Consider the following 19,306-nt stretch of genomic DNA (forward strand, 5'->3'; position numbering starts at 1 on the left):
AGGTGGGACATTGAGTACATGGGCAGAAGCTCAAAGGAAAGTCTGGTAAGTACTGAAAGCACAAGACTGAGATCCCATTGTGGTGTTGGCTTAATTACTGGTGTGAACATCCTTGTCACACCCTTTAAGAATATGGTAGTTCCTAGGTGAGTAAAAACACAAGAGTCCTCTGTTGGAGGGGGGAATGCACTGATAGCTGCTAAGTGGACTCATGACGAGCTAACAGAAGGGCCTGACATCTTGAGGGTGAGGAGGTAGTCTACAAAGGCAGGAATACCTGCTATTTTGGGAAATACAACTGTTTTCTTTTGTGCCCAGTAGAGAAATGTCTCCATTTAGCTAGATAGCATATTCTGATGGAGTCTTTTCTGCTTGTGACTGAGGACAGTTTGAATGGTCTCTGGAGAGGAACACTCTAGATCTGATGTTCATCCAAATGGCAGTCTGTGAGGTAAAGAAGAAACTGGCTAGGATATCTGATCTCACTGTTCTCCTCAGTTAGCAGATCCAGGAATGGTTGGATGCTAATGGAGGACAAGTTGACATTTGTAGGAGGTCTGAAAACCAGAACTCTCTGGGCCAGGTGAGTGCAATGAGAATGACTTATGTTCGTTCATGACAAATCTTTTGTAGAACCCATGCTACTAATAAAATGGGAGGGAAAGCATACCTCAGGTGGTCTGTCCAGGCTAGCTGAAGGACATTGCCCTGGGAGCCCTGACCTAGAGTTGCTCTAGAGTAGTGTAGATTGAACTTCTTGTTCGTCTGAGAGACAAAAAGGTCTCAAGAATACTGAGTGAAGATTTTGTTTGGGATTGAATTGTGCATCTCCCACACAATCTGCTGAGACTGTCCACCAGAGTGTTTTGTGCACCTGAAATGTTTGTTGCCAAGATTGTTGTTCCATATACACCAGGTCCATACAGAAGATAGTCGTCATGTTGTCTGACATTACATGGACATGTTGGGACGGTATTAATGTGGGAGGAATGCATTGCAAGCCAGTTGGACTGCCCATAATTTTGAGATTAATGTGCATCCTGGCCTCCCAAAGAGATCGCGTGCTTTGTGCCGTATGACTGCCCAGTAGGCTCTCCAGTCTAAGAAAGATGTATCTGGGATTACGGTTGCATCAGGTGTCAGTGAACTGAAAGGGATTCAAGCACACATCTGTTCCAGGTTTGTCCCCCCCCTGCAAGGCAAGCCGTGAAATTGATGGGAATTGTCACCTTGTCACACAGCTGAACATAATTTGTTGGGGGAAGAGTCAACATGGTTTTTGTAAAGGGAAATCATGCCTCACCAATCTACTAGAATTCTTTGAGGGGGTCAACAAGCACGTGGACAAGGGGGAATCCAGTGGATACAGTGTGCTTAGATTTTCAGAAAGCCTTTGACAACATCCCTCACCAAAGGCTCTTAAGCAAACTAAGCTGTCATGGGATAAGAGGGAAGGTCCTCATGGATTGGTAAACTTGTTAAAAGATCGGAAACAAAGGGTAGGAATAAATGGTCATTATTCAGAATGGAGAGTGGTAAATAGTGGTGTACTAGGGTTGCCAACTGTCTAATCCAGGGATTGGCATCCTTTGGCACCCAGCCCGTCAGGGAAATCCGCTGGCAGGCCGGGACGGTTTGTTTACCTGCAGCATCCGCAGGTTCGGGCAGCACATACCTCGGCCCATGCCGCTTCCCGCAGCCCCCATTGGCCTGGAACAGCAAACCGCAGCCAGTGGGAACTGCGATCGGCCGAACCTGTGGACACTGCAGGTAAACAAACCGTCCCGGCCTGCCAGCGGATTTCCCTGATGGGCCGCATGCCAAAGGTTGCCGATCCCTGCTCTAATCACACAAACACAAACACCCTTGCCCCGCCCCTGCCCCTTCTCCGAGGCCCCGCCCCACTCACTCTATCCCTCCGTCGCTCATTCTCCCCCACCCTCACTCACTTTCACCAGGCAGGGGGTTGGGATACGGGAGAGGGTCTGAGCTCTGGGCTGAGGCCAAGGGGTTTGGTGTGGGAGGGGGCTCCGGACTGAGCCTGGGGCAGGGGGTTGGGGTGCAGGGTGGAGCTTTTACCCAAGATGGCATCCGTCTAAAAATAGGTATGACATCAGGGGAGGAGCTAGAAAGCTAGAAGCAGATTGGCTGAGAGGAGCTGACCTTGAGAGAGCAACTAGTTTATCAGGCTGAGACTATAGTGGGTTTTGGGGGTTTCTAGAAGAACAGGAGTAGTGAGACACCTCAGCTACCTTGCCAGCAGCAATGGCCACTACATCTGCAGCTCAAAGAGACCGCAGCTGTGCAAGCAACACTCCAGAGATCAGACAGATCAGAAGGACCAAATTAGACGGTACAGAGGGAATTCGAACAGAAGTGTAAGTCTGATCTTCTTTTCTACCTATTTAAGAGTGTATGGGTCTCTCTGTAAATAAAGCTGGATCTTGCATCTTGAGTGAGATCTCCCCTACCCGTTCTACAACTGCTTGGCCAATGCTTACAGGATATTAAATGTTTAGTTTTAAGTGTTAATGTTAGTGTTAAAGTAAATGTTTTATATTAGTCCGTGAAAATGATGATGGTTTCTCATATGTGTATATAGAGACGGCCTATGCCACAATGTATTAAGTATGGGGTTAGATTGTAGCACAGATTAAAAGCCTTTGTGTATATTGGCTCTTTATATGCATATTATATTGAAACTACCGCATTTCCTGTATGTATTAGATATCTTATGCAGTGTGTCTTATTTTGTTGTGCCACTTTAGCAAGACTAACTTGCTCTGGGGAGCCCTCTGTGGTTAAGAGACAAGTCCGTGCATAACACCCTGGCGATTCCTTTAGGGCAGGCCAAAACCTTGTTATCCTTTGGTTAAATTAGACAAATTTATATGTAACATATTTGGCATCCCTGTATTGGTGGGCTTGAGGTGCTATTTTAAACCCTGAAGCTTGAAAGCTTTATTTCAAGGTCAAGGAGGGTACAGCACCCCTTATGGGATAAAAGGACGACTGACACCAAGCAGTAATATTTTTTTCTCTCTCTTCTTCCCCCCCCCCCCCCTTTTCTTTTTTTTGACAAATACACATACACTCTCAATATACACAAGCACACACACAACTTCATTACATACACATACCTGCTTGCATGTCTGGCAGCTGTGCACAGGTCTGAAAGACAAGTAGGACTTGTCACTTAAAGCAGGAAATTCTAGACATTTTTACAAGTTTTGAGAACACTACAAAAGCACCAGAGGCCATGTGACTCAACAGTAGGGATATACAAAGAATACAGTACTTACCTTCAGAGAACATATTTTATTATTTAATAGACGTTTTTGCTCCAATATACAAAATAGGGGACCTGTCATCCCAATTAACATTTACATAGTTACACAGAAATCATTTCCATCATTTACAAGTGAAGATTCTTCTCACACTCCCCATTGCAATTACAATCAAGAGATAATCCTCTAATGCTTTTTATATTGGTCAGTTACATTTTGTATTTCCTCTGCCTGTAGTTTCTGGTATCAATTTTACCAAGAATTTACTTATATTTTTCAGTTGCACTAGAAGTGAAATTAAATGTATCATTTGGAACCACTATCTCAAAAAACCCTATCCAAAATAAATCACCATTTTATAAAAATATGTTGCAGGAGTAAAGCAAAATATCCTGTGGCTACCAGTGAAACAAAAATGCTTTAAATTTTGCTACTGTATAAAATATGTTTAGCAACTCAGCTTGGCTTTTAACTACATACATTTTTTAAAACTGTAAAATGACTGAGCAAACTTTTATCAGTTAACAAAAACTAATGCGACAATGGTTTTACAAAGCTGTACATTTAATGCAAGGGACTTCATCTTTCTGGCATGTACTATGGTCCAACTGATTCACCCCTCACTCTTTTCCCACTGAAACCTGGAAAAACAGATTTAGGTTCTAAAATAATTTGGTATAAGCCCTTAAAAATATCCAATTCATTATATTTTTTATGTCTCTCCCAAAATATTTGCGATGCTTTTCTTTGCAATGCTGGTAGTTTAGCCAAGCTACATAATTTATACAAAAGAATTTTAGCCAAACCAAGGTTTCAGAAACCTTGCATTTATAAAAGCAATCTGTTATAATACGACAAGAATTTTCTTTCATATATGTTAAATAGCCCAATTTACTTAGTGACCCTGTTCAAGATTTGTTCAACTGAATGAATAGGTGAAGTCTTTTCCTGAGATAAAAATACAGGTAAGTAAATATATTAGTTATAGCAGCAGACAGGAGACATTCTTTTTAAAGGTTTCAACAGTATCAATAAAATAACCTTAGAAAATTACAATAAAGTAAAAATCACTATCTGAAATGGGATGACAAGGACATCCAAGACCTGATAGGCATAATCTGAAATATGTATTCCATCATTTTCCAGAAATTACATTCAGCCACTGTCAGACAACAAACTAATGCATGGAAAAGTATCAAATCAAAACATTTCACATATTTCTTATTACATCTATTACTTGGTGGTGCTATTATTTAAATCTTAATGCTGTTTCATAAACCCAAAGCAAGGTAAACTTTAATTTCAGAAAATTCACCTCATATGACTTGAAAAAAATCTCAAAACACTGAACTCCTTTTACATTCCTAGATTATTTCATTTATTATCAACTTCATTTCATATTTAGAGAGTTTTTTGAAAGTCACCCAGGCTCTTGGGAGTCTGAATGGATCAATTTTCTGAGAAGGGAATGATATTCTGAAAACTGTTTATTTTGATCCAGGTTTTTCTAACAAATTATTTAGAGTATGGACCCTTAATGAATAAAGAACAGTAAGGATTGGAGTACACCACCAGCATTTCACTATAGTAAGCATTCTTACAATCATCATTCAGACAGCTACAGGAAACATTTTACGGCTTGGCTTTTTCATCAGAGTAAAAACAGATTCATTGTTTAATTATTAAATTAAATATGAAAGACATTGAGCCAGATACCAGTTCCTCCTGAAAGAGAGAATACAAAATTGGTAAAACAGAAGGGGTAAAAGACATTTTATGCATTTTATTTAGAATCTGTCTTTCCTAAAAAAAAAACCCATTTAAATGGAACAAGTAAATCTAATTCAAATATATATATATAAAATTATGTTCAAGATTTGTTATGCTCAAAGACAATACATAGGACCCTAGTAGTTATAGTAATTCATAAATAAAAATAAACTATTATTAACCACCCCATCTTTCTCCATAGGGAGATTAAAAGCCATAATTTTTACTGATTGTTCCCGACAGCATAGGTATATATTACTATAATGTAAGCTTCTTCAGAGAAGCAAAACATACTTGGCCTCCTTGACACTAGTTTATATTTTCTGTTAATCTATTACGGTCAAGAAGGCAACTGTGTTGTCCCAAGTATATTTGTTATTTATATATTAAAGAACCCAGGAAAAAAAAAAACCAAAAAAACCTGTCCACCATATTCTTTCATAATTGAACACAGGCAAATTACTGCACAAAGAATTCTGTCTTTTCAAATAAGAAATCAGTATAAAATACCAGATTTATATTGCTTCTATTGTACTGCCAGATTGTTGCAATTAGCCTTGAACCAAACCCCAGTGAAGTCAATGGGAGTCTTTCCATTGATTTTAAGGGGCCCTGACTCAGGACTTTAAAAAGAGAAAATGTGTTCACTGTTGGAAGGTTGCTCCTACAAGAGTGGCGGGTATCTCTCTTTTCTCTTTGCAGTTGTAGAAGAATTGTGTAGTCAGCATGATACCTGAGTAAATAAAATGAACTTGATATGAAGGGTTTAAAAAAAAAAAAATCCAAACTTTCCTTTGTTGTGTGCAAACTGCGCTACTGTCCCTGGAGCTCCCTGCATTCCATTTTTTAAATCAGTGCTTGCTCCATTCCATCATAGCCAGAGAAGAAACGAGGCATAAAATCTCTCTTCACCACAGTTCCTATTCAATCCCGAGACTGATAGAAGAGAATGTAACCAGACTCAGAGTTCTTTGAAATGTCTGATGTCAACCCATAGAATTCTTCAATAGCTTGTGCATCTATTTTCTACAGAAAACAAAATACAAACATTAATTGTAAAGGAAAAAAATCTACAATGACAAATGTATATTCTATTAAATTACACTTTGTGAAACAATGACAAAATATTTTGGTCTCATCTGCTAATTACCTTTCTCCAGATAACCTACGTTATAGAAGGGTTATAAGGCTTTTAGGTTTTTTTTTTTTTAACTTCCAAATCTTCTTTCCTCCACAGCAGCCCATCTTCTGTCTAATTTAAGTAACTTGAACATCTAATACTAACAAATGGACTAAATATGAATACAACTTAATCATCATCTGATAGGTTCCTCACACAGAAAGGTGATTTATAATGGTAAAGATCTTTCCTGACGAGGGGATATAAAGGATATAAAGATCTTTTCTGATGAGGGGCCAAAACTCACCATGGGCTATGCACATATAAGAACTTACAATCAGCACTGAACTTATAAGTTGGACTAATCAGAATGTAATAAAGCAGACCAACTAAGACAGAGATGGGGGATGAGCATTAAGAGGAGAAAAGGGCACCTGGCTCTTTAAAAAATTATGAGCTACTAGGACGATAGACACTTAAATTGCAAGAAGAGCCTCTAGTTTGTGATATAGAGCAGGATGCAAAGAGCTGCCAGATGCTACCACCATCATGATGATTTTGGGGAACACAACAGAAACTGAAGCCAAATTAAAGGCAATAAAAGAACTCTTGATTCAAAACAAGCCACAGATATATTTCATACAGCAGGAATGTGGAAATAAGCACTCTTTTCCTCAGATCAATTAGATTTAATCTAATCTTTTGCCTCCACTGATGTGATGACTAATTGGATCATTTCCATCTTGAAGCACCAAATACAGCTACTTAAGATCTAGTATCAGCCAGCCTTCTTTGGGAATGCAAACTCTAGTAAATTCCTGAAAAGCATTCTCACTCAGGTTCTAGTAAGATACATTGATGTTTGAGAGGTTGCAAGGCCTGTCCTAGCACCATCCACTTTACTAGTGGGAGAGTGAACCTTTAACTCTGTGGCAGTATCTTAAAATCCACTGACTATCCTGTCAGGACAACTGACACCACCCACCAATCATCTTTGACCCCCCCCAGGAAGAAGTCTTCAGTAGCCTGATTGGTTCCGGCAACTGAAAGGGAAGACTAACCTCTTGGTATCTCAGGCAAAACGTTCTTTTTCATTATGCAGTTCTTGCACATTGTAGAGAAAAATATGTACTCCTAATACACCTTATAGGTTCTAAATGAACTCTATGAACTCAAGGAAGTGACTTGGGCATCACTGTGGGCAGTTCAATTAAGATCGCTATTGAGTGTAGCTATGGTTAAAGAAAAAGCAATCAAGATGATAGGGTGCATAAGGAGAATAATGAAGTCATAAAACTACATAAATCAACACAATGGCCTCATATGAAATACTATATGCAATACAAGTTATACCATCTCAAAAAAAGGATATTGTAAAATTAGAGGGAGTTCAGAAGGCTGACAAGAATTATTTAGGTGCACAAGAAAACTCCTACAAGAGACAAAAGACTGGGACAGTTTACCTTAGAAAAGAAAGGAGACAAAATAAGAGGAGACGTGATAGAAGCATACAAAACATAAGAATGGCCGTACTGCGTCAGACCGATGGTCCACCTAGCCCAATATCCTGTCTTCCGATAGTGGCCAGTGCCAATTGCTTCAGAGGGAATGAACAGAACAGGCAATCATGAAGTGATCCATCCCCGGCCATCCACTCCCAGCTTCTGGCAATCAGAGGGTAGGGACACCATCCCTGCCCATCCTGGCTAATAGCCATTGATGGACCTATCTCCATGAACATATCTAATTCTTTTTTGAACCCCATAATAGTTTTGTCCTTCACAACATCCTCTGGGAACAAGTACCGCAGGTTGTGTGAAAAAGTACTTCCTTTTGTCATTTAAACCTGCTGTCTAATAATTTCACTGGATGACTCCTGGTGCTTGTGCTATGTGAAGGAGTAAATAACACTTCCTTATTCACTTTCTCCACACCATTCACAATTTTATAGATTTTTATCACATTCCCCTTTTAGTAGTCTCTATTCCAAGCTGAAATGTTCCAGTCTTTTTAATCTCTCCTCACACAGAAGCAGATTCGTATCCTTAATCATTCTTGTTGTATGAACAGAATAGAGAACGGACATTAGGAGCTTCTGTTGTCTCTGCCTCACAATGCAACAATAAGGGACTATCCAATGAAACTAAAAGGTGGCAAAGTCAAAACTGATGACAGAAAAGACTTTTTCCACCCATTTAATTCGACTGTGGAACTCATTTACATAGGATGTTATTGAGGCCAAGGATTTAGCAGGATTTAAAGAGTTTATATGGATAACAATAATATCCAGAATTACTGGAGTTAACACTAACAAAAAGATTATTGGAAAGGAAATAAAACCTCATACTTCAACATTAAACCAATCTCCAACTATTAGGGATTAGGATTAAACCTTCCTGAGGGGCAAGTGACTCTATATCTTTCTACTGTGGGATTTCTTGCACCTTTCTCTGAAGCATCTGGTAATGGCCACAGTCAAGGACAGGGTACTGGACTAGTTGGACCATGGCTCTGATCCAGTATGTCAAATCTGGCATCCCTAAAGGGCTTGGAGTAATGCTTGTCCAAAAAGTTTCTTGCCCTTAAAGAAAGTAGTAGTAAGCATCCATTTTATCTACCTCTCTACCTGCCATGTCTTTTGCCACAGGATCCTCCAGTGACATTAACGACCAGAAGAGAGAAGCAGGATGACCTTATCCAAAAAGGAATTGTAAAAAAAGTAGGAAAACAAGCAAAGATTCATGCAGGCCTTTATCATCTGCCTGGAACACACTGATACTTCAGCAGCTGAGGGTTTGAAAACAAATGCCCAAGCACTTAAGACTACAAGAATATGGCAGAGTCAGCTGATGACACGCACATGGTTTTCAAGTCCTCGCTGTATCTCAAGTTGGACTCCAGTTTCCTGTCATACTATTATTTCTGGAACATTATGCTAGCCATTGGAAGCGTTTACTTCTTCACTGACAAGAAGAATACTGTCAAACTGTTTCCTAGCAGAATCAGTGCATTGCACTGGAGGTTGCATCGCTTTTGAGAGTGCAGTGTCAGAATCTGGATTCTTCCATGATTCAATTTCCTTCGCTTTCCTTATGGAAAAGGAAACAGAAGGATTCACTTATGACTTAACATCTCTTCCTATGAGCCTTTTGATTCTAAGAATCACTCCACAGTAAATCCAAGACTGAAGACTCCACTTACACAGTGTATTAAAATCTTGTGGCAAAAAAATTATGCTCTGGTACAGGAATTTCTCTTTCTTTATATGAACTAGAGAGAGCCCTTTGGTGACATAACAATACAGAGAGAGATGGTCCCAAAAGCTTCACAAGCTGGTTCCACACAGGGCTTGGGAAAGGGGAAAGCAGCATCCTTCAAAGAACCATCTCCCAAAAGCCTCCAATGAAGAAAGTTGTATGATTTCTTATCATAAGTCAAGGTAGGGATTAGAGAAGACAGTGGGGAATCTTAGTCTCCTTAAAGAAAACTTGGACAAGCAGGCCCTACTACTACCTGGCACTAACAACCAGGGTAATGGAGTTTAGATCAAGGGGTGATGGGAGAGAAGGAAAACAAATAATAGAAGGATTGGCTGTCCCACCTGGCCTCATCAAAGGTTTAGTTAAGCAGACTCACTACAGAGGGATATATGACCATACTTTCCAATGTTATGTGACCTCCACTTTGGCCCTGGCATCTCTCATATGGGAAGAGTGGTTTTGTTTTAGAGAATTTTCCCTCCCTGCCAGGAAAAGGTGAAGGTCACAGGTGGCAAAGGCAGAAAAAGATCTGCCATTAATCATCATGCTTGATTCAGAGTTGCAGAGTCTCAGGTACTTCTCTGAAAGACTCTAATCTACCCATAAGGTTGATATTGCAGAGAAGACTGCCATGGAGGATAGCCATGAAAACTTAGCAACTCCTTCGGGCAGAGTTACCTCTATCTAAGCTATGACTATTAGTCTCCCTAGCACAGATTTTTCTTCTTTTGGTAAAAAGCAATTCCTCTGGAAAGGGATCCAAAAAGATATACATTTTGAACAAACAGCTCTACTTTATCCTCCTCCAATAAATATCTAAACATGACTGTACTCAAAGAACAAGGATTGAATCTATCTAGTTTAGGAGAGAAAGGAAATGTAGCTGAAGATATTTCTTCAAAGTATCAGCACACTATTCCTTTTAATCTTTAAGTGATCATAAATGGGGTGTTGGGATGGCGGGGGCTGGGGGGGGGATGGGATGGGACTTTTGTTTAGAAGGAGTAAAAACACCAGGGTTACAGCAACACTTACCTCTACAATATCATCATCAAAGAGCAACCAAAAATCATGACTCTTCACTATTGCAATATAATGTCCTCGATTAGGGCCACTGTATTAAAAAAACAAAACAAAACACAGAACATTAACATTATGAATGTCTATTTTATTAAAGAGCTTCTTTTTTCCACAAGAAAAAACATTTAGTAAAAATTAAGCTGATTATTTGTATTTCTATTTGTATATTCATTCCCCTTTATGTTACCAAGGACATTTACATGAAAACAGGACATTAGTCATCACGACGCCAAATATTATACTAAACAGAGGATTAAATGAGGAATAAGTAGGACAAGATATGACAGCATAAATGAGAGACTTTCATGCTAAGGCTTTATTGACAGAACTAGGGAAAAAAATATAGAACATTTTTTATTTTTAAAAAAAAGGGGGTGGCGGTTGAATGGGATGGGGGGGGGGGGGTGAAATCAAACTTTCCACACCAGATTGGATTCTGGGTGAGACCAATACCAAGAAGTTTCATACCAAAAACGTAACTCTGAAGAATATTCAAAACCCATGACAATAGGGGAACTTGGAAGAGTCGTTCCACCAGTATTATTGATCTGTCTCTTATCTATAATGCTGTCCCAAATTTTATGTGAGGCAACAGAAGGTCATGGACTTGACCAGCCAGGATGGACAGAGGTTCAACTCAAAATGTGTAACCTGAAGCACCCTAGCACAGCCAGGACCTCAATGAGGCACACAAACTCAAGCAGAGACGATTGCGTGTGCCTGTTCTCATAAGAAATTGCTTTGAAAGTAGACAGAGTTGGTTAAGATGAGTAATTTTATCCACAAAGCAATATGAAAACTCCTCATAGCAACAACTTGACCATTCAATACAATGCAGGCCACCTACAACAGTTCCACTGTGCAATACCTTGTAGATTAAGGCAGAGACAAAAACATTCTTTACCTTCTGAGCAGACACAGCAGAAGATGTTAAAACATGTCTCTAAGGTGCCACAAGTACTCCTTTTCTTTTTGCGAATACAGACTAACACGGCTGCTACTCTGAAAAAATGTCTTGCATCTCAAACAGTCAGGCTTGGAACTGAATTTGAACTATGAATACTCTAACAGTCTCCTTTCTCATTTGTCTATTGCAAATCATCTGTAAATCACACTGACTCATGAGATGAAAGCTCTGGGGAAGGGGACATCTAGAGGTCACTGAGTTGATGTTTGCAGACAAAAAGGTCCACCAGGATTTTTTTACATTATTCTATCAACAAAACAGCACACTCCCTCAGAGCCAGCTAAAAACTGGCAGGTCCCATTAACCACTTAAGCAGATTAATAAAGCAGGAGCAGCACTGCCTTTACTGAATAATGGCACCCCAACCTCCAACCACAGGAGGCAACCTTATGGTAGATTTGTGATCGGTGTTCCATTTGGGGCTCCTATGCTTGAAAAGTAAAATTAGAACACAAGTGCACAAACTTTAAGAATAGAATATATTTCTTAAACGTCCATCAACTGACATAATACTTTGAACTTGAAAGCTTTAGAAGCAGGGAGAAGAGATCAAATCAGCCTATTTAAAAAACTGTATAAAACTGTTCTAGGAAAAATTCTGTTACAATCTGAAGGTATCTTTTGTTGAAGAACTTACTTAACAAGGTCAAATACATTCTGCAATGTTTCCTTCTGTGTTACATACTTTCTTAAAACACTTTAGAGATTACTTAAATTAAGTGATACTGGATTTCTGTCACAATGTTAATAATGTCATACAAGAACCCCAATGTGACAAACTTCTTATTACCTCCCACAATGAACTACTACAGCAACAAGGTCGTACATTCTGTCAGGATTGGTGGCATCTCCCGAAGTGTTAAAAAGTCTAAGTTCTAAAGGAAACACTACTCTATAAGAGAGTTTTGTATATCGATGTAGCTGATCCATGTATTTAAATCTCTTCAGATGGAGAGCTAGAATCATAGGCAGTTTTTTTACTTTCATCCTGAAATGATAAAATGAAATATATATCATATCTCGGATTCCAAGATTTCAAAATTTTAGGTTGACATTGTCAGAAATGAAAAAAACAGTCTTTTGAATACTATTAAAATACACTTAAGTATTAAAGATGCTCAGCTTGTCAGTTTCCTGAATTTTCTCTATTAAAACCACATGATCAGTCATCTTTTCTTCAGCATGTCTTAATGCTGCAACACCTAAACAATAAAACAAGTTATGGACAACTGCAGTAAGTTACACATGGAGATTAACCCTAAAAGAGAACTGCAAATGTGTGTTTGAAAAACATGTTAAATAAAAGCTTATGTGCCTTATGCCCCAAACAACATAAGTAAAAGGGACATGCAGCACAGAAGTGAATCTAAATACACTTTCCCTCATCCTTCTTGTTTAGGTCCCTAAAAGCAAAACCCAACTCTTTTGTGATACTTCTACGCACAGACCAATTTGTTTTAGAACTACTGTGGAATCCAACTGGAACACAGAGTTATCCTTAAGGTAGAGAGAGTCAAGCTAAATGTTTTCATTTTAAAATATGTGGCTTATTTTTTTAAAAAAAATAATATATATATGTAAAAATTAGTTTTATGTCTGCAAGGGACACAAATGTCAATATACTGCTATTTAACTGATGTAACCCCACCCAAACAAGTCAACACCGTACTCCAGAGAGTGCCATGATAGCATGATCTGCCTGTTACTTTGGAGGACAAAAAACAAGGCAGCAGCAGATGGAAAATACAATCCTAGATTCACCAGTGTGTTCAATAACCCCCTTACCCTGTTTGAGCCATTCAGGCCAGAATCTCAAATAATTTGCAGTGACTACAAAACTTTATCAGCTGACCACAGAAAGCCTGGTGGTGAGCTAACAGTTCTGCTTAATGTACAGTAAATTTACTCACTTAACTCACCTCATCCTCTCCCTCCCCACAAACATCCATTTGTCTATCTCATCCATCAACTGCGTCTTGTCATAACCTATGCTATAAACTCTTTAAGGCAGGAATTGTCTTTTTATTGCTTATTAGTAGGGCTCCGTGTCTGTCACAGATTCCATGACTTTCCGCGACCTCCATGACTTCTGCAGCGGCCATTGTGGCTGACCCCGGGGCCAGCTGCTTAGGTGGCCCGGGGACAGCCACACTGGCCACTGCTGGAGCAGCTCTGCAGCCAGCCGCACTGGCTGCTACTGGAGTGGCCCCAGGGACCGCCCGAACAGTGGCCAGTGCAACTGGCCCGGAGACTACCTGAACAGCAGTCCCAGGGTGGCCGGAGCAGCAGCAGGTGGGGCAGCCCTGGGGGGAGCAAGCACTGATCGGCAGCCCCTGACAGCTGGTGCTGCTGGCCCCGGGTCCCCACCCCACTCCACGCTTGAGCAGTGGCTCCCTGCCCCGCAGCCTCCCAGCTAAGATTTAGTCAGGGGTATTTATAGTACAAGTCTGGACAGGTCATGCACCATTGATTTTTGTTTATTGCCAGTGACCTGTCCATGAATTTTACTAAAAATACCTATAACTAAATCATAGCCTTACTTATTAGTACAGCACCAGCACAATGAGTCACGACCCTCAATTGATGCCTCTTGACATTATTGGTGCCTCTTGCCATTATTGCAATACAGATAAATCAATAAAAAACAAAAAGCTACCCAGGATTACAAAGAGACAACTTTAGGAAGACAGCCTTTGTGCACCACAACAGTGGCTTTCAACCTTTCCAGACTACTGTACCCCTTTCAGCAGTCTGATTTGTCTTGTGTACACCCAGGTTTCACCTCAATTAAAAAACTACTTGCTTACAAAATTAGACATAAAAATACAAAAGTAACACAGCACATTATTACTGAATAATTGCTTACTTTCTAATTTTTACCATCAAATTATAAAATAAATCAATTGGAATATAAATGTACTTATATTTCAATGTATAGTATATAGAGCAGTATAAACAAGTCACTGTCTGTATGAAATTTTAGTTTGTACTAACTTCGCTAGTGCTTTTTAAGTAGCCTGTTGTAAAACTAGGCATATATCTAGAGGAGCTCATGTATCCCCTGGAAGACCACTGTGTACCCCAGGGATACGTGTACCCCGGTTGAGAACCAGTGCACCACAATACTAAATTCCTGTTGTGCCAGCACTTAAAAAAAATAAATTAAAAGTACCGGAGAAACACCTAATGCTTTCTGCAACCCTACTCAGTGAACATTTTGAATTTGGAATAAAATAAAAGGAAAAAGTCTGAATCACCTCTAAGTCTCTGATGTATATCAGAACATTAGAATGAAGCTACATTAAAAAAAGGCATGAATAGTTTCGGAAAACACTCCAAAAGATGTACATGATAGTAAGTAGCATCTCCAAACTTCCATCCTCAGTGATATCCTCCCCCAAGTGGAACATTCTACAGCAGCACCACAGCAACTAATAGACCACTATCTAAAAGTGCAATTAATACACCACTACATAAAAATACAACACAAACTCAGTACAACAAAAATATCCTGCCTCCTCCTCTTGTGCAAAGACATGAAGGGTCTCAGCTCTCCCTAAAATTCAGCCCATCATAGAATTCAAAAGCAGCACATGGATCAAAAATAAACTGTATAATTTCAAACAACCTCAAAAGTTAATCAGGGCAAAGATATGGAAAGTGTTGACTGTTGGCCTTGACTTGATCTTGGAGGCTTCACAATCTTTGGGCTATGATTCCTTTGGTAAGCAAGTTTAATGGAAGTTATGAAAGCTCTAAAAGCAAGTAGGAGAGCACACATAACTGGGTTATTAGGCTAAAATCTGCTGGGCCCAAGAAATAACCCAGGTCATAAATTCTGCACTCGTTCTGAAAAGACACAGAAGTATCCACAAGAGGACAGCACACAGCAGTTATGTAAGAATGGAGTTTGCGGGGAGGCTTTAGCGATCTGGCTGCTATACAATAACTAGGCAGTTAAACTGTATTTATGTATAAGAATGATTAAGAAATGTGTGATGCAGTTAATTAATATTAATAATTAGGGGCTTGGCTAGGGACACCCAAAAGGCTACGCATGGATAATAGACCGGTATCAATCTTGTTATGGTCACATAAGGTGGTCAGTGTGGTTAGATATCCAACAGGTTACAAAAAGTGGGATATAAAAGGCTCTGGTTCTGGTTCTAAGCTGTGCACTTGTGTGGCCGCCCAGGAGCAACCCAAGTGTCGTGCACGTGATTAGCAGAGCTGCACATAGCGGTATGTGTTCAGGTGCCCCTCTCCCCACTGCTCTGCAGCCATGTTGCTCCTGCCCTCTTGGAGCCCCTGGCCAGCTGCTCCTGGGATCCTCCTGCTTGCTGTGCAGAGCGACAGGGCAGGGGGACGCTAATGTCAGGGTGTCCCCCTATCCCCTCTGCCATGTACCCCATCTCTGCAGAGCAGGGGAGAGAGGACAGGGCTCAGGAGCAGGAGAGCTCAGCTGCTGTGGTCTGAACCTTCTGGTGTGAGTGCCTTAAAGAGACAGTGCATGGTCTCTCAGACTGCCCCAGCAGCCAGCACACTCTCTCTCTCTCTCCCCCTCCCCACGTACTCCATCTCCGCAGAGCTGGGGAGGGGGGACAGGCTTCAGGAGCAGAAGAGCTGTTGGCAGCTGCTGCTCTGAGCTTTCTGATAAGTACCTTAAAGACACAGCACATGGTCTCTCATAGACTTCCCCAGCAGCACACGCACACAGTGTCTCTTTCACACTCACCTCCCAACACATACTTGTGTTGTTGTTGTTACTTCTTGGTACTTCCTGCAATGCACATATAATCTCTGTAATTTTATTCTTTCAAAGTGCTGTTATTTTAGTTGTTTGATTGGTCTATGCATTTCATAATTTTATTTCTCTCTTATGCTTAAATTTAATTCTTTGAGTAGTGAGTTCTAAAATGCCTATCCTGTCCTGGCTTGTGTAATTACCCCTATGTAACTTTAAAAAAAATACATACCTAGGTTTTTTTGTTTCTACTGATGGCACACATCCGCACATTACCTCAGTACTGGTGCACATAAAATTCATTCTGCACATAGATGGAAAAAATTAGAGGGAACATTGCTCTGGTTCCCTATTTTTGGGTTCACTGGGTCCTCAAGATGCCTAAATCAGAATCCCTTCTGATGGGCTCCACTTACTATTCCTTCTATCTTTGTTTCCAATGGTCTCTATAAAGCTGAAAGTATGTACAAAGCACATTGTACTGGTCTTATACTTCTGTATAATGGTTTTTCTATTATTTCAGTTACAGTTGTCTGTATTAACTAAAGCTAAAGTTTCTGTGTGAGCTTCACTAACTTTCATTTTTTAGTAGCTGCCTGAAAAAGAATCTGTGACAAATGTATGTTGCACCCCAATAAATAATCTTATAATTGTTAAGGCTAAAACAGTTTTTAGTATTACGGATCAGGGTGGATGTTTAGCATTTTTGCCAAGTCCATATCAAATTCAGGAAATAAAATTAAAAATTCAGTCTTAACTTTGTGAGCCCAGTCTTCTTCAAATTAAAAACCATTCAGCATCCTCATGATTCTGCTTTCCTAATCTCCGTAAAATTACAAGTGTCCTTTATGGAGAGACAAGAAACCAAATAGTTATTTGACCTCCATAATCTACTCTTAACTTGGCCAGATATTGGACCACTTCAGGAATATCCAAACTCTCAGTTGTCTTAACTTAAACAAGTGCTCTTTTCTTATCTTAACCATGTTCAGATACAGTTAAGACTGATCGTCAGACATAGTATCTTGAACACAAACTTCTCCGAAGATCTTGCTGTCTTAAGTATTCTATTTCTTACTGAAATATGCACAAATAATTAGGGTAGTTCTTGAGACTGCAGCCACAGAAATTATCCTTAAAAGCAATCTTTTGACAAATATATACAGGACACACAAAACCAGACAGACAAGGTAGCCACAAACGGTCTTTCTCTGCAAGGAAAAATGTCAGTTCACACAAATCAAGCTTTTTTGGGGAAACAAATACTATGAAAGCTCATAATTTTAGGATTGTGAGGCCCCACTTTCACGGTCTGTATTCTAAAGAGCTAACTTAATAAACCACACTTTAAAAGAATCAAAACATAATTTTTGTGATAAACTGACATGACCACTTTTCAGAAACGCCTCACCAATCTTGACAGCAGTCTCTCTAGCACTCTATCTCATCTTTATCAGTAGTTATGCTTGATGTTGAAACTCATCCCTGATAAAAGGGAAGTGACACTGGTTGGTTGAGGGAGCAACTAGAAGATATGGCAAGAATATCACTGGTCCCTATAACTGAGGTGTGTATCTGCAGTACGCCAGGGGCAGATACCCCAGTGTACAACCTACCACCATCTGGCACATTGCCTTTTGGAAAGTTTTGGCAATGCATGGTGGTGCAGAAACAAGTCATGCGGGGGTGACTGGGAGCAAGGGGTGAGCTTCTCAGGGTGCAACTATCTCTATCCCATAATGTCATCAGTATGCCATCATTTTCGCACCTTTTGAAAAAAATCATTAACAAGTTCCAAAAATGGAAATACATATTTTCTAAGTACACTATACCTTTTATGTGCTTCCTGTTTACTGCGACATTCTTCACAGTAATATTTGTATTCACTGCACAGAGTTTCTGTATTGCTGAAACCCCTGAATATAACAGAAAGGAAAATGCAAGATGTAGAAGAAACTACTCCTTGATTTTGAAATATGTACTGATTTTTAAACAAAACAAAAATCACACCGTTTTAAATCATACGTTTACATGTCTCATTTTAAATAAACAGGGACAATAAGCATGTAAAATAAACATTTGGACTATCAAATTAACCTGAGCTATTTTGCTTTACTTCCTCCATTTTCATCTTCATCAATTTATTATTAGTTAACATAGTGACAGATGAAAGACTAAAATGTATAAGCATTTGTTTGTGCATGTACCTTAAGCAGTGAGTAATTGATGTATTTTGCTCTACATCAACAGAAAGGTCTAAAAAATCTTCATCTTTGCTGCTTATCTGCAGGAAAAAAAAGACTGATTGTTAAAATAAATCTGCAATAAATTATAACCAAAATTGATTGTAGTGATTAACCTCACCATTACTGACAATTTCCACTGCTAGATACTAGATCTTATCCTTGAACGAGAAGAAAAGAGGATGCATTCACCTCAATCTTCCTAATTTAAGTACATACTTAAGTCCTTTTGAAATCTAAGGTGTGGTAGACTTTTCCTTTCCTGATTTAGGATCAGGACAGAAGCTTGGAAAGTGGTACCGTGGTTAGGTGAAAGGGAGACAGGGATTTTGGCAAAAACTAAGGTAAGTGTTGAAGATCATCTTGTCACTAGGGAATAGCAAATACGGAGGACTAAAGGGAAGTACAGGAATTCTAATTTTCTTGGCCAACCTGATTGCTATCCAGAACTAATGTCAGAAGGCAGAACCACAAATCTACCAAATGGAAAATCTTGAAGGGAAGTTTGCACAACCCTAAGGGGACTAAGTACAGTGGCCATAGAACCAGTGAGGGGCTATCTGAAAGGCAGAGGAGAAGATTCCACTGTACACCACTGCTGCAAGACTGCTGAAGATTCTGAAGTGCAGAGCCTTTTATGTATAGGGGCCTTCAATGGAAAATCTTCAGTAGAAAATCTAAGATGGGGGGATTCTGATTCTTCTCTTTCTAAAAAAAGGCTTATCCTGTATCATGTGGAAAGTGCCACCTTCACCTCATTGTACCTCTTTCATTTTCTCTTTTTTGTGGGTGCAGCATGGTAAATAAGTATTATTTACTCCTTCTCATAACACAG

The 19,306-nt window shown here is 39.6% G+C and overlaps 1 protein-coding gene across 11 annotated transcripts in view; it reads right to left on the reverse strand.

Moving 5' to 3' along the window:
- Positions 1 to 3,298: 3,298 nt before the first annotated feature.
- The window catches only part of USP12 (ubiquitin specific peptidase 12), an 84,545-nt gene continuing 68,537 nt past the window's right edge, over positions 3,299 to 19,306 (reverse strand). For 4 of the 11 annotated variants that reach the window (XM_043531110.1, XM_037891486.2, XM_043531082.1 and 1 more), the window contains 6 exons: positions 18,436 to 18,512; positions 18,061 to 18,144; positions 16,220 to 16,264; positions 12,275 to 12,472; positions 10,473 to 10,551; positions 3,299 to 6,083 (listed from right to left, as the gene is read on the reverse strand). In XM_043531110.1, coding sequence (XP_043387045.1) covers positions 5,982 to 6,083; positions 10,473 to 10,551; positions 12,275 to 12,472; positions 16,220 to 16,264; positions 18,061 to 18,144; positions 18,436 to 18,512 — 585 coding nt within the window. In that variant the 3' untranslated portion in view covers positions 3,299 to 5,981. The remainder of the gene's footprint in view (positions 6,084 to 10,472; positions 10,552 to 12,274; positions 12,473 to 16,219; positions 16,265 to 18,060; positions 18,145 to 18,435; positions 18,513 to 19,306) is intronic. The other 7 variants (XM_043531119.1, XM_043531142.1, XM_027820346.3 and 4 more) reach the window with 4 other exon arrangements.

This window comes from Chelonia mydas, chromosome 1, assembly GCF_015237465.2.
Source record: "Chelonia mydas isolate rCheMyd1 chromosome 1, rCheMyd1.pri.v2, whole genome shotgun sequence".
NCBI lineage: Eukaryota > Metazoa > Chordata > Testudines > Cheloniidae > Chelonia > Chelonia mydas.